Here is a 16,205-nt window from a genome sequence, read left to right as displayed (position 1 = left end):
TGCCCATGTCTCACCTTTCCACCGGTTACAGTTGACAACTGTCCAAGCGCATAGCAATGGGCACTGCCTCCACCTGTACAATAGCTTCCTTCCATCACCTGTGTACCAAAGAACATAAATCCAGCAGTTCCCCCTCTCCCCAAAGTATTTTTGCCCTCTTTCCCAAATAAACATGTAGTTACTTCTCCCATCTTTAAAAAACACAGCTTGACCCACTTCCCCAACCAGCCCTTTATTCTCCTTCCATTTATAACAGAAATCTTAAAATTAAGAATTGTTTATACTTGCTGTCTCTTATACCTGCTTGCTTCCTCGAAACACTTAAAGATACCAATTTCCTGGTTCTTCCTTCAGCCATTCATGCTCAGTCTTTGCTGTTCTCACCTCATCTCCCTGGCCTCTAGACAGTGCAGTGCTCCATGCTCAGTACTTCCCTAGCCAAGAACTCCATTGGTGATCACGTGCAATCCCAGGCCTTTAAACATCGTCCATAGGCTGGCATCACCCAAGTGTACATCTCCAGGCCAGACCCAGATCCTGAACCCCAGATGCCTTTATCCAACAGCCTGCTGGATAGTTCCTGGTGGATGCTGTGCTGGGTCTCTCCCCTTTGCCACGCCAGATGAGCCCCCACACATCTCCCTGGTCTTCCCTAGAAGGCTGATCTGTATAGATGACAGCAACAGGCTTCCCTGGCCTCTGGCTTCCAGTCGGTTTAAGATTATGGGAAGCCCTGGCAGGAGAATGCAGGAGAAAAAAATGTAAGATCAGAGAGTATTCATTCCCCTGTCTGTCTCCCCATGGAGTCACCTTCCCTGGCTAGATCTGACCAAAGGTGATTCAGCTACTTGAGGTAAACCACTCTGTATGAACCTCTCCCCAGTAACTAAGGGTGGTAACATCTCTGCTACTACTATCTCTGTGCATTCCCTACATCCTACCCACACCTTTGCAAATGATTCCTGTGTTAACACTTCCTTCTAATTATGTTGGGTGTGCCAGCTATGTCCTACAGGAGCTCTGACTAATACAGTTGTCTAACTGACATCTCAATTTTCACACACAAAACGAAGTACCACTTATCGTTTTACCCACCTCAGTTAATGGCAACTCCTTCTTCTAGCTGTTGAGGCCAAGAACCTGGCATCATCCTTATACATCTTTTTATCTCATAGCCCACACTTGCAAATCTTACATGTTCTTCCCTCAAAATAGATCCAGTACCCAACCATGTCTCAGCACCTCTGCTGATACCACTGCAGCCACAGCCACCAGGGCAGCTCGTCCGGATGGCCGCACTAGCCTCCTAGCTGCTCTGCCTGCTCCCTCCCGCGCTCATCTTCAGTTCCTTTCAACGCAGAAGCCACAGAGACCCTGTTTAAACATGAGTTAGCTGTATCACTCTTCTCAAACCCCTCTGGCAGCTGGGCACTCCCTTTACAGTGGTCGACACGTCTCTCCATAATCTGGCCACACAGTGCCTCTCTGACCTCATCACCCACTTGCTCACTCTGCTCCAGCCATGCTGCCTCCCAGGCTATTCCCTATCCCCCTGCCTTCAGCCTCTGAAGCTTCTCTTCCCTTTGCCTGGAGGACTCTGCCCCCAGCTATCCACAGTGCTTGCCCCCCACCCGCTAAGTTCTCAAATGTCATCTTCTCAGTTAGCCCTCCTCTGGCTATCCTTTCTAATCAACAGACCCTCCACACTTTGTTTCTATCCTAAGCAATTATCACCACTTAACATCTTATATGTTTCCTTTCCTTTTCTTTATTCCATATCTTCACCCTGTAGAATGTCAACTCCACGAAGCAGATGTCTTTATCTGTTCTCTTCACTGCTGTGCACTCAGCCTCTAAAACAGTACCTGGAAATAGAGGGCACCCAAATATTTGTTGAACAAGCCACACTGGATACTGTTCAACTGAGTGGCCACTACTGAAGTCTAACAGCACTATGTATTGGCAAAGACACTAGGGGAACACTAGGAATTCTAGCTCAGCTCCCCTTTGAAGAACACTTAGACAATAACCACAGACAAACCAAGTGATACTTTTTCTGGGTTGTGTATTTTCAGTACACTGTCCTTGTCTGCTTAAGTAACCAGAATGATTCCAAGGAGTATGGTCAGCCTATCTAGAGGGCATTCTTAAAGTTTTATGCTCACAGAACTCCATCTCTGAAAAGTAAGCCCATTTATCCATACTACACCATAAAGGAAGAGGGCACAGCAGCTGCTCCCCAAGGGTAAGTCAGCAGCACAGTGGGAAAGAAACCAGAAGCACACATCAAAAGATGTGACAGTTGTGAGCTCTCAAACCAGTCACAGATAAACAAGCCACTTAGGAATAAGTCAGTAAGCTAAAACAGACTACAAGAAAAATACATTTAAGACCCAAACCATGCCAGGTTTTAAGTTATAAATAAAATGCTATAGTAAATAAAAAGAATCATAAGCCAATGGGTTAGACTAGGATTCTGAATCTCCTTCAAGCATTTATGCACTATCTTTCCCTTGCCAGATACAGTCCTACTAACTAACTACACAGCTGATTCCATTCACTCCACAAGGAGTTCACACATTAACTTTATTGCACTACTTCAACTTTTCTCCCTAAATCTTTTAGCAGAACTGGTAAAAACTGAAACGAACTGGTCCAGCCTTTGCCTTTCTCCCACCTTAAGGAAAGTGCTTATAAACCTATAATTGGCCAAAATGCAGGTAACAGAAAAAAATACTTAGCTTACTGGCAAAGAGAGTCTCCAGTCCGTGAACAATCAGTGAGCTGGGCCATCAGCAAACCCATTCCTACGGGGGTTACAGTATGTGCAGCACAGAACATGATGACAGCAGACCGACCTTACTCCCCCCACTCATGCTCAAATACTCTCTCCACTACCTCTTTCCTATGCAAAGGGTTCATTCTAACAAGTTGTTAGAGAATTAATCAGCTTAGGATTCTTAGTCTGGTATATACATTCAAAAATTCAGCCAGATAAGAAAAAGGCAAAATTCAACAGCAACAAAAAAGTTGAAGGGAGGAGGGAATTCAAAACAAATTGTCTGAGAATATTTCTCTGCTTCTCAAATCTTCATCCTTTAAATTGTTTTTAACTGGGCAGTTTTTTTTGAGGTAACTGGAAATTCACATACAGTTTTAAGAAATAATATAGAGAGGTCTCCTATACACTTAGCCCAGTTTCCCGCAATGAAAACATTTTATAAAGCTAGAGCATAATACCACCACCAGGATATTGACACACTGATATTGATACAATCCACTAATCTTATTCAGATTTTCCCAGTTTAATTTGTACTCATGTGTGTGTTTGGTCCTACACAATTTTATCACTTGAGTAGGTCTGTGTATCCATCACAATCAAGATATCAATCAGCAATAGCATCACAAGGATGCTTCATGTTGCCCTTTTACAACCACATCTACCCCCCAACTTCCTTTCCTAACTGGGAAAACCACTAACCTAGTCTCCATTCAGTCTTTAAATTCTAATGCCACACCCCATTAGGCAGTAGCTATCTATACAATAAGTCTGCTCTATTATTTGCTGTAACTGTTCTCCAGCTTCACACTGCTGCCCATTACTCAAAGTGGAGACAATCTTAAAAAACAGCTGGTTATAGAAGGAATAAGTTTTTCACCTTATTGATAGAGAAGACAGTGCAAAATTAAAAAGGAAATGTTTTATGTTCAGGTATACGTGTCTCTAATATGTGCATATCCATTAATATGCATATGCCTGGCTATAAAAGAAAGGGGGATAAAAAGAACATATATTCTAGAAACTTGTAAGGGTTTGTATAAGTATCAATTCATCTGAAATCAAAGAAAACACTTCTGTTTTCAGACTACCCAATTTAAAGAAACATTGTTTAACCTTTTTCATTTCTGTAAAGCATTTTTTCCATTTCAACCAGAACTTATGTCTTTCTACATCAGTACCTGGAAATTCTGACTTCCACTTAAAAGAATTAACATTTTTTCCTCGCAAACCATTAGAAACATTCTCTTTTATTTGGATTTAAAAATCCAAAGAACACAGGAAGAATTGATAGTTTTTAAAATGCAATTTAAAAAGGAACAAAATATCTATGCTTTCATAGCACTAAGCAATAGTACGTGCAACTGGAATTCATACCTGCAGAGCTGAGGAGAACACTGAAATCTGTCCCCCTCTGTGACTCTCCACTTTCATTGTTAACCTCTTTTTCCATATCTTGATATCGATGCCAGTTAGAGACGATCTTTCTTTTAGAGTAATTTCCCTGTTCATCATTCTCTTCTCCGCAGGTCTCTGCATCACTGCCATCTTCAACCTGCCATCATTAGAATAAGCAGGCAGTGTAAATGTTGATCTGGGTAGCCTCAGCAGTAAAATAAAACAAACAAGAAAAACAGTACATAGGTACCACGATAAAGAACCCATGTATAGGCCAGCCTCTCTAAGGATAGGAAATAATATTTCAAGAGAACCCCATTATACCAGAGTGCAGTTTCAGCGCAGACTTTTCATTTAGCTTTGAAAAGGAAATCCGACAAATTCTTGCCTAAAAAATTTATGTAACTGGTTTCTCTAATGTTTACCCCAGTGTATCCTTTTTCAATGGTTGTTTCATCTTAATGAAATCATTAAAGCTGTAAGAGTCTTAAACACAAAAGACTTTAGGATGAAAATCAAGTCTTCTCTCAATTTACAGATTTTACTAACACACTCCATAAATAAATGTGTTCTATGAGCTATAAATAGAAACACTCTCAGAGTCATTCAAGTTTCCAGTCTTGGCACTAAAAGGTTAAGAGAACATGCAAAAAAATGTAGAATGTGAGAAGCTATAAAAAATAACAAATCCTATTTCTCCAATAAATAAATTATAAGAGAAAAAATGGTGGGAGAGGAAGGAGAAACCTATAGATTAAAATAATTTAATGGACACAATCATTTGTAACATCAGGAACTTACTTGTACTCTGATTTGAACACTATAAGAGAAAGTCACTTAGGAAACAAATGAACTGTGAACAATAACTGGATATTTGATTATATTAAGGAAATACTATTTACTTATTATTTGGTGTCATACCAGTATTGTGATTATTTTTAAATGTTCTTACCTTTTAGAAATAAATATTGAACTATTTACAGAAGAAAAGATATGATATGTGGGATTTGCTTCAAAGTAATGGGTAGAGAGGAATGGTGGGTAGAGATGAAATTAACTGGGCATAATTGATCATTGCTGAAGCTAGATGATGGGTACATGGAAATTCACTATTGAAATTTTCCATAATAAAAAATTAAATTTAAAAAAATATGTAGGATCTAAACACACAGTTCAAACAAGTAACCCAAAGATTACAAGACCCTTATCAGGAAAAAAAAATTGTAAAATATATTAAAACAACCCATCTGTACAAGATGGATTAGTAGACGTTCCTAAGTTTTTATTAACACAGAAATAGGACATGCGTACTGCAGAAAATTAGGAAAGAGAGACAAAAAAAACCCTACAAACTCTAAATGCCCAATGGAGTCAAGTTAAATATTTTTTGGCTGAAATACATCATATTTGGTGTATTTGAACCTTATGTTAGTTACATCAAATGACAGATGATAAATGACTAAGCCGACATAAGTAATGCTAAGGTTAACTAATAAGTTTGAGTGATGAAGTCTGATGCACCAAATACAGAAATATGTTTTCCCCCTTGTATTTAGGGATTTGTCTATGTGGTGCCATTTTGGCCCACTACAAATTTCTAGTTCCCCATCAACCATTCACCTAGAAGATTTAACATTAGTCAATAATCCTCACCTGAATCAAATTTCATTACGTTTTCACGAAACAATGGAATAATTGACCTCTCAAGATCACTATAGCCCTCATCGTCATCATAAGCCTCCTTAACAACACAAAAAGATGGCAATCTACATTATAATCTAGGGATTGCAAAGACTGCCTGACACCTAGAGGTGTCCTGACATTTCTGAAACTTTCTCCAAATGAAAAGATACTGGCAGATTAAAAGTATGTGGATGAAATGAGATCTGACCGAAATAACAAATAGCAGGAACATTCTAAAGAAAATAGTTTTGTAACTGATGAGAATTTGGGGGCTAGGACTACAGCTGATAATACTAGCAAGGTTTAAACTGGGAAAAATCCACTATTCTTTTGTTGGCCCATTGGGTAAACAGAGTTCAGAGAGACTTCTCTAGTTAGTACAAAACTTCTGAACATAGCTATAACACATGGCAAAAACATAAGCCTGGGAAAAGTAATTAGCTTGATGTGAAAGGATATTATAATTGAAATACCTGAGGAACTATGGAACAGTGAAGCAAGCACTGAAATGGGAGACAGGAGACATAGATAAAATTAATGGCCCTGACCATCACCATCATTTAATATTTATAAAGTGTTTATAACACAGCTAAATGACTCATGAATCCCCAGCTTAGAAGAATCACTGAATAAGGACCTCATCACCGCCACCCAACTGCAGAGACAAGAAGAGTTGTCATCAGCCTCCATCACAAGAAAGTAGTAAAAAGCAATAAAGTTTAGAAGGCATTTGATGTAAATTACAGGAAGGTATACCTTAACAATTCCTAGAGAGTTTGTTTGATTTATTTTACTAAGATCTGGAACATGATAAAATTTACTAAGTCCCAAGATGAAGAAAAATAACAGAACATAAGAAAATACTGATAAAAGCAATGTAAAAACTGTAAATATAAAGGCATCATTACTATGTTAACACCACCATTACAAAATTAGTCTGGTGTACACTGAAACCTATAAGACACTTTGAAAAACACTGAAGACACAAATGGAAAGATATTCTGTGTTTATGGATTGGAAGAATTGTTAAAATGTCCATACTACCCAAACAGATTCAATGGAATACCTATGAAAATTCCAGTGGCATTTTTCACAGAAAAATGAAAATCTTAAAATTTGTATGGAACCACAAAAGACCCCAAATAGCCAAAGCAATCTTGAGAAAGAACAAAGCTGAAGACATCAAGGGTCCTGATATCAAACTATATCACAAAGCTATAGTAATCAAAACATTATGGTAATAGCATGAGAAAAGACCAAAAATAGATCAATGAAACAGAACAGAGAGCAGAAATAAACCCATACATATACAACCAATTAATTTATGACAAGGGAGCCAAGAAGATACCATGGGGAAGGACAATCTTTTCAACAAATGGTGCTGGGAAACCTGGACAGCCACATGCAAAAGCATGAAACTGGACTTCCATCTTATACCATACACACAATCAACTCAAAATGGATTAAAGACTTGAACATAAGACCTGAAACTATAAAACTCCTAGAAGAAAACGTCTAAGTGTCTTGACATCAGTCTTGACAATGATTTTTTGGATTTCACACTAAAAGCAAAGGCAACACAAAAACACATTAGTGAGAATACATCAAACTAAAAAGCTTCTGCACAGCAAAAGAAGCTATCAACAAAATAAAAGTGAAAGCTACAGAATAAGTCAAAATGGTTGCAAATCACAAATCTGACATAGTCTCTCCCCCATAACTGATTTTAAAAGCAATTGTATAAATCAATATGTACATACTGCTAATATGCTATAGGCAAACAACACATTTGCCAATAACAGCACAAAGATGGTGGATAGAAGCAAAACTGTACTGGACTAAGGAAATGACTCCATATGAGAACTTAAGTACACAGAAACAAATTAACATAACTAGAAATAGGAAATAAGAAGGCTTATACAACAAAAGTTATAAATATATGCTTACTTCTCATGTATTCTTTGGAAGATATAAAATTACATAAAGTAATAATTATAAAAATGTATTACTGGTTTTATAACATACAGATATAATATGTAAAACAATACTGCAAAACAGAGGGAAGGGGAATAGAGCTATATAAGAGGAATGTTTCTATACCTCATTGGAACTGGTATAAATATGAAACAGATTCTATGTGTTAAAATGTATATAGTAAGCCCTAAATAAACTAAGGAAATGCCCCCCAAAAAAAGAAATCATTAAAGAAATTAAAATGTTATATTAAAAATATTCACTTTGTGCAAAAGAAGGCAGAAAAGGAGAAATAGGGGAAAAAATATATGAGACATAGAAAACAAAAAGTAAAATGGCAGACATAAATATTCGACTGTCAATAATAACATTAAATGTGAATAGATTAAACAGTTTAATCAAAAGTCTGGCAGATCGATTTTTTAAATATATATGCTGTCTATAGGAGACATTAGATTAAAAGACAAAAAATATTATAAGTGATAAAAAGATATTCTATGCAAACAATATGCAAAATAGCTGAAGTGACTATAAAAATATCGTGAAATAGACATTTAGGCAAAAATTGTTAGAAGAGACAAAGAAGGATGTTTTATGATAAAAGGGTTAATCTATCAGAAAGATGTAACAACTATAAACATACAAGTATATGACCCTAACAACAGAGCCCCACATTATATGAAGCAGAAACTGACAGAATTGAAGGGAAAATAGTTCAAAAAGAATAGTTGGAGACTTCAGCAATGACAGGTAGAATTAAACAAAAGGCACCATATGCCCAACAGAACCAAAAAAAGACACTGAAGTTGTGGTCCTATTTAACTTATAACAATAATTTACATTAACTTACAAGCTACTAAAATTTAACTGGCCAGTCTATAAACAATATGTTTGGGGAACATTTTTTAAATATCCTCTTTTCTTTCAAAAAAGAAACAGTCAGCCAAGAGAATATTTAAAGATTATCTTTTTGATGAAGAGCTCTGACATGAGCCAGTAAAATCTGGGAAGTTACTAGTAATATACAACAACTAGACAAGAAATCTGACGTAGAGCCTTTTATACTCAGAAAACTAGCTTTTGCAGGTCCCTGTTCTACTTTCTTCTGGAGTAAAGGGGTGTAGAAAAGGCTTTCCCTCTGAACCTAATAAGAAGGTTCAAAACACTCAATTACACATTATTCTTTTCTTTTTTAAGGGGGAGTGGGGTAAGAGATTTTTATTGTAGTTGATATACATTATAATGGTTTCAGGCATACAACAATGATTCAACAATTATATAGACTATGAAATGCTCACAGTGACAAGTGTAGTCACCAGCTGTCACCAAAGGTATTATAATATTGACATATATTCCCTATGTTGTGCTTCTCATCCCCATAATTTATTTTATAACTGGAATTTGTCCCTCTTTATCCCCTTCACCTATTTCACCCATCCCCCACACCCTTCCTTATGGCAACCATCACTTCTCTGTTTTTATGAGTCTATTTACTTTGTTCATTTTTTAGATTCTACATATAAGTAATATCATATGGTATTTATCTTTGTGTCACTTATTTCACTTAGCATAATACCCTCTAGATCCATCCACATTGTTGAAAATGGCAAGATGTCATTCTTTTTTATAGCTAATATTCCATTGTATATATGCATCACATCTTCTTTATCCTTTTATCTATCAACAGATATTTAAGTTGCTTCCATATTTTGGCTCCTGTAAATAATGCAGCAATAAACACAGGGGTGAATATATCTTTTCAAATTAGTGGTATTTCCTTGGGTAAATTCCAAGAAGTGGAATTACTGGGTCATATGGCATTTTTATTTTTAATTTTTTGAGGAAACTCCATACTACTTTCCATAGTGGCTGCACCAATTTACATTCCCACCAACAGGTCATAAGCGTTCTTTTTTTTCCACATCCTTGTCTACACTTGTTGCTTCTTGTCTTTTGGATGGTAGCCACTCTGACTGGTTTGAGGTGACCACTCTCACTGTGGTTTTGATTTGCATGTCCCTGATGATTAGCAATGCTGAACATCTTCTCATGTGTCTGTTGGCCATCTGTATGTCTTCTTTGGAAAAACATCTATTCAGGTCCTCTGACTGTATTTTAATTGGATTATTTGTAGTTTTCTTGGTGTTAAGTTGTAGTTCTTCACACTTTGCATATTAACCCCTTGTTGGATATATCATTTAAAAATATATTTCCCAGTCAGTAGGTTGCCTTTTGTTTTTGTGACTTTCTTTGCTGCACAGAAGCTTTTTAGTTTGAAAGAGTCCCACTTGTTTCCCTTGCCTAGGGAGACATATCCAGAAAAAAATTACTAACGCTGATGTTTGAGAGCTTACTGCTTATGTTTGTTTGTTTTTTTAGGAGTTTTCTGATTTCAAGTCTTCTATTTAGGTCTTTAATCCATTTTGGGTTTATTTTTGTGTATGGTGTAAGACAGTGGTCCAGTTTCATCCTCGTGCCTATGTAGCTGTCCAGTTTTCCCAGCACCATTTAGTGAAGAGCAGCCTCCTCCCCACTGTATATTCATGCCTTTGTCATATATTAATCGACCATATAGGTGTGGGTTTATTTCTGGACTCACAATTCTGTTCCATTGATCTATGTATCTATTTTTGTGCCAACACCATACTGTTTTGACTACTGTAGCTTTGTAATATAATTTGAAATCAAGAATCACACATTTTTAACAATCTACTAGGTCCTTCACAAAATGTAATGATACCATAGAAGGGACAGGTGGGATAAAAGATAAGCAAAAGAATTCATTTAAGTAAACACTCCAACAGAAAGTCTCTGGAAACTAATTTCAGTAATTAGATAATTATGTCAAATGTATCTAACCAAAAATGTTATAATGTGTGTAATTGGAAAGTTATATTAATTCTACCCACTTTAAAATTTTACATTATCAAGCTTTAAAATTTACAGTTAAGTAATAGTCTAATTGCCAACTTTTATATTTGTAAACCCATTAAAGTCATTTTTAGCTTACATAATCCTTTGAACCATAAGCAGCAACTGATGCTCCACTATTTTAAAAAACTATTTAATAGAAAAATTTGTAAACCCCCAAGAACAATAGAAAAACTTATAAGCAAGAAATTCAATGACAGCTTTTGGTACTAGAAAATGAGTGCTAACAAAAATATATTATTTCAAGAAGGTAAATAAAGTTCAGTGAAATACTGAATAAAAAATATACTATATACCCAGTATACAGATACTTAGAAGGACTTTTCCATTCATCATTGCATATTAACAAATTACATGTTAGAGTATGATCATACTTGAAAAAAAATAGTAAATGCAATATATGGCATATATCTAAATTATCTATTGAGCCCAGAACAATGTACATAGTATTTGAACTCCAAAATACTGTGGCCATTAAGAATGAGGAAAACAGTGATCCAAATTACATTCAAACTCCATTGTTTCTCCAGCAAGAGAATTATGTACAGCTTCTTTTCTTGTCCTTCCTTGTGATCATTATATGTCAAAGAAGAGGAAGTAGAGGAACAGAGAAAATGGCAACCCAATCCTCAAAGCAGCTGTTCTAGACACCTCTCCCAGGCCTCTTCACTCTCCCCAGTCCTTACTGCTTTCTTCTCCAAGTTCTTATATCTTTCTCACATGTGTTATTTTGTTTCTAAAAGTTGGCTAAAAATCGAAGGCACAGAAAGGTAATTACTGTTTGCTGGCAGTCCACACAGGGCAACACTATGGGATATCTTATAAAGACCTTGAAAGCTTTATGCTGCCATGATTTAAGGGTAGTCTGGGAAATTAAACCACAGTAACTTTCAATAGACTACTTTGTGGTTTGAAACCATACCTGGGGGAGATCCTTTTATGGAATCCCTGTGGAAAGGAGGGGAAGAGTGGCAATAGCAGTTTCATGTTATCTGCTCCACAACTTGAGATTCATGTAAGAATTCAGGCTAAAAAAGGTTTAAAACTACCAAAGTAATCAACTTGCAAGTCCTAATTCCCATGTAAAATTCCTTGAACTAGATTAATGGCAACTTTTCTAGTAAAGAAGTCACTTAACAGAATGGTAAGGAAGACCCTGTTTTTTATACACTCAAAAATATCAACCTTCATATAAACGCGGCATGCACACTGTGAGCATCCCTGGGTGAGCTTAGTTTGCAAAACGTAACTCACCTGGGCCAAAGCCACAGAGAGTTACTCTTTTTCCTAAGGCGCCAAGTGCTACTTCAGGTACATCTGCCTCCCTTCTATCTCCCCTGGGATTTCACTGCCTGGGCTTAAAGTTGGAAGTGGCCACATTTTCTTTTAACTGTTTCAGGTAAATTTTCACCTCTTTTATCCACCAGCACAGGATCGATTTCCTTGGTTACTCATGTTTGAACGTCATCACCCTTCACTTTCCAGAAAAATTACAGATCAATAAATAGCTGTGGCCAACTTTAAGACACTCCTCAGCTGTCAAGTCAGGAGAGAACTTAATTAACAAGCAAAAAATTACTGAACCAGAGGGAACCTGGGTAGCCCTGGTCTACCTTTTGCCCTCAAGCAAGACTGTGGAGAAATCACACTGGACCAGCCAACCCCATGCCTGAGTCTCTGATTGTGTTCTCCACTCAAACCGCATTGCTTCCTTCAGTAGCACTAACTTCCAGTTCTTTAATTATCACCGTTTGCTATTTCTTAAATTCGCTACATCAAAATGGATTTGGTAGATGCAAATTGGCCAATGACATCTCTTCTCCATTATAAATTTTGAAAATAAAAGTTTTAGAGTCATCTTTATTCTCAGAATACATTTCTTTCTTTAAATATAACTCTAAGTGGCCCTTATCTTTCACCTGTCTATCCTACAATATACCCTAAGAGGTGTGCTTCATTTCTTGCCAATATTCCTTCAACAAGTCTTTCCCGAGTAGTTCCTGAGAGTCAGGCACCAGCTTGGGCCCTGGGGAGACAAGAACAAGTATGACAAGGTCCCCAGGCTTAAGAACCCAGAGTCCTGTGGGGGAAATCAGAGAAGTAAACACACTCAGTATAATGTGACACGTGCACTCATCAGCTGGCATGCGGACACAGAGAGAGCACCAGCGATTGGAGGGAGAGGGATGCAGGACGTCTTCAGGACCAGTCTTGTGAGCCAGGAGGAGGAAGGCACTTTGGGTGGTGGAAACGGCACAACTGAGCTCTAACTGTGGACACGCAGCCTGCGATAGTCTGGTAAAAGAATAGTCACTATATCCTCCTGGAAGGCCAATCCCAGGCCCAAAGAGAACCAGCAAAGAACATGCGTCCAACCAAGGGATGACAGCTATTCGAAACAAAGCCCAGGGTGGTCATCCATGGGGAAGTCTGAAAGAAGAAAAAAATGTTTGAGGATTCTGGGAAGATGGCAGCTGCAGTGGCATGGTTTTTAGTTTCCCTCGATTCCCCCCTAAAAACCACACAGAGCAACCAGATAGAAGAACCAAACTCCATGGAAAACATCCACAAAAGCCTCAGTGGCAAGGTAGTTCCACAAAGTCCCAAACACGCCCAGGCCAGAATGAGTCATGAGCGGTTGTGAGAGCTGCACAGCACCAGCGCCCATGAGGGGAAGCAGAGCGAGCGGTGGGGGCATGTGGCAGACGAGCACACAACATAAACATGAGCTCTCACCAAAAGTGCGGCAGGCCCAGTGAAAACTGCAGCTGGAAACGCTGGGCCTCGGGCATCGCAAGAGGTGGTGAGTGCAAGGAGTTTGCATAGAAGTCTGGAGAGGCCAAGCTGGGCCCTGTGAACTCTTAAAAGTAACTGGGCAAAGCTCTGCTCTGAAGAGAAACTGCTGGGGATAGAATCCAATCTGAGCAGCTCAGGACAGTATGAGGAAGGGAAGAGAAGGACCAGACTGGGGCGTGGCTGTGAGGAGGCAGGGCCCAGATGTGAGAAGGCCATACTTTTCCACTTCAAAGCAACAGAAGAGGGTGCTCCAGACCCATCAAATAGGAAAAGCTATCCTTCAGCCTGTCTGCTCATAAAAGCCTGAGTTTGATAAAAGCAAGAGGCATGAAAAAGGAATTAGCATTGTAAGCACAGTCAAGAATCTGGGACAGTACAGCTCTTCTTACCATTCCCAGACCCTTGGATGCCCCTGAAATTTTTCCCTTCAATCAATCGGAATGGTAACTTTTATGTGGAAACAAGACTGGGGAAATTTTTCTTTTTCCTAGGTTCTTTATCAGAATGAAGTCCACAGTACTATCAGATCAACAGCAGATTTTTTTTTAACTTATGCAATAAACTCACTGTCATGAAGGCAGCCACTGATGAAGACTGATGGACATTTACCTCCTGTGGTCACTTATCTCCTTGTGACTCAATTCTTTGCAAGTGGCAGTCTCTTTGCTCCCATAAGTGTCCTCCTTTTCTTTCATGCTCACTTTGGTCAAAAGTGACTCAGCAATATTTATGTCCTGGGCTGCAACCTGTAACTTGAATCTTTCATAAAATATTTCTAACAGGAGTTCTCAATCCAGTTGACAACCTTTCTCCAAGCCTGTGAACCCACTACTAGCCAAACCCAAGTGTCTCTGCCTGCTTGTAATGCTATAGAACCTATAAGAATAAACAATTTAAATACTTAGAGAACTCCCTTCTTTTGGGAGTTGCTCCATTTAAAAATAGCATAGGTGTTTTGACAAACGAAAGGTTAGTTTCTTCTTTACATTGAACTCTAAACCACTGCCCTCTAAGTAATTTCATGGGTTTATCAAAGTAATAAGATTTGCCAAGTATCTTTTCACCTACAATGAACCTATCCGCCCACCCCAAATTCACCCACTCAGTCCACTAGTTAATGATTCATCAAAAAGCCTAGAATGGCATGCTCAACTCTCCCTACAAAATGAGAGGGAGCAACCACCACCACAAGCATTTTAAACAGCATGGAGAGTTCATCCTTATAGCAGTAAGGATAAATAATTCCCTCAAAGAAGTCCCTTCTCATCAGCTACTTTGGAATGTCTATCACTTACAGGTTTTCATGCAAGTCCCTGTTACCAGGCAGCTATCAATCCTAATAAGATGCCAGTTGTCAAGATAACTAATTTCAGTAAGCCTTAATCAAAGGTTCTAAAAGGATTGAAAACTCTTACCTGACAGCTATTTATTCTACTCACACTTGTAAGAATTGTAATGTCATGTACAATTCTTTCCTTTCCTACTGTACCCAGTGCATACAACAGCATCAACAAATTGACTTTTTTAATGAAGTCATCTCCTCTTCTCCATGCTTCCCAATAAAGGTTTTACGACTACAAAGTGGCCTTTTCTACGCTAGAACAGAACTTCTTAGTTGTATCTTTACAAGTTTGCTCCACAACCTCAATCCAAGAAAGTAAATTGAAAATTTGGTTGAAACAATACTATCATAAAGCATCCTTGAAAATCATCTGGTTTAAGACCTGAGGCTTTAGAGATGAGATGAGGTTCAGACAAGGACTTGTCCAAGGGTCTGAACAGAAGAGGCAATAAGACAATCTGCCTAAAATGCAATCTAGTGCTTTTGCAAATGTCTCTTCACTGAGCAAAATCTTTGTAAAATAAATTATTCTCTCTGGTGTTTTAAGTGTTAGTTTCTAAAGCTTTTACAAGGGTTCTAGTCAAAACTCCTATCAGTAGAGAAAAAAATACTGAGACTGCTTAAACAACAAAGAGATGTAGCAAGCCAGAGACTGATTCAAGAATCATCTTCTGATATATGAAACTTAGCTTCCCTACATCAGTAACACCATCTTGTATTTCTCAAAACACATTTTCATTCAACTGTCTTATTTAATTTCAAGAACCTGCCTGGAAGACAGACAAGATCTTACTTGCTCATAATTACTATGTACCCAGATAAAATACAGTTGAAACAGTTCAAGTATCCACTCCAAAAACTTAATGAACCTCATGGTAGAACAAATTTCTGATGCAAAAACTTACGCACTGAAAGCTATTCATAATAATCTTTGACAACAGCAAGGTTTATAATGAGAAATGGCTCAGTAGTAAGATGTCACTTGCCATTAAAAGCAATAACTATGACCAGAGATTTGGGGGTAAGGAACACACATAATCAAAGACAATTTAAAAAAATGCAACAAAGAATCACAGAACCCAAGAATGGACTAACGGTTACCAAAGGGAAAGGGACTGGGCAGGAGGGGTGGGAAGGGAGGGATAAGGGCAGGGAAAAAGAAAGGGGGCCTTAAGATTAGCATGTATAATGTGGGGGGGGACATAGGGAGGGATGTGCAACACAGAGAAGACAAGTAGTGAGTCTACAGCATCTTACTATGCTGATGGACAGTGACTGTAATGGGATTTGGGGGGAGGGGAC

At 38.0% G+C, this 16,205-nt stretch overlaps 2 protein-coding genes across 6 annotated transcripts in view; one reads left to right on the top strand and one right to left on the bottom strand.

Annotated features, from left to right (window-relative positions):
• The window catches only part of CHRM5 (cholinergic receptor muscarinic 5), a 78,934-nt gene that overhangs the window by 25,164 nt on the left and 37,565 nt on the right, over positions 1–16,205 (top strand). The gene's annotated exons all lie outside the window — the stretch shown is intronic.
• AVEN (apoptosis and caspase activation inhibitor) overlaps positions 1–16,205 on the bottom strand; it is a 246,445-nt gene that overhangs the window by 209,817 nt on the left and 20,423 nt on the right. The window contains exons 2-3 of one of the 5 annotated variants that reach the window (XM_036887603.2): positions 4,157–4,334; positions 15–98 (exon numbers count right to left, since the gene is read on the bottom strand). The exons of 3 other annotated variants lie outside the window; for them this stretch is intronic. In XM_036887603.2, coding sequence (XP_036743498.2) covers positions 15–98; positions 4,157–4,334 — 262 coding nt within the window. The remainder of the gene's footprint in view (positions 1–14; positions 99–4,156; positions 4,335–16,205) is intronic. One more of the 5 variants, XM_036887605.2, reaches the window with a different exon arrangement.

The sequence above is a fragment of the Manis pentadactyla genome, chromosome 11, assembly GCF_030020395.1.
Source record: "Manis pentadactyla isolate mManPen7 chromosome 11, mManPen7.hap1, whole genome shotgun sequence".
Taxonomy (NCBI): domain Eukaryota; kingdom Metazoa; phylum Chordata; class Mammalia; order Pholidota; family Manidae; genus Manis; species Manis pentadactyla.
Note: the sequence above shows the minus strand (reverse complement) of the source record. Positions and strands in the feature narration are given on the sequence as shown.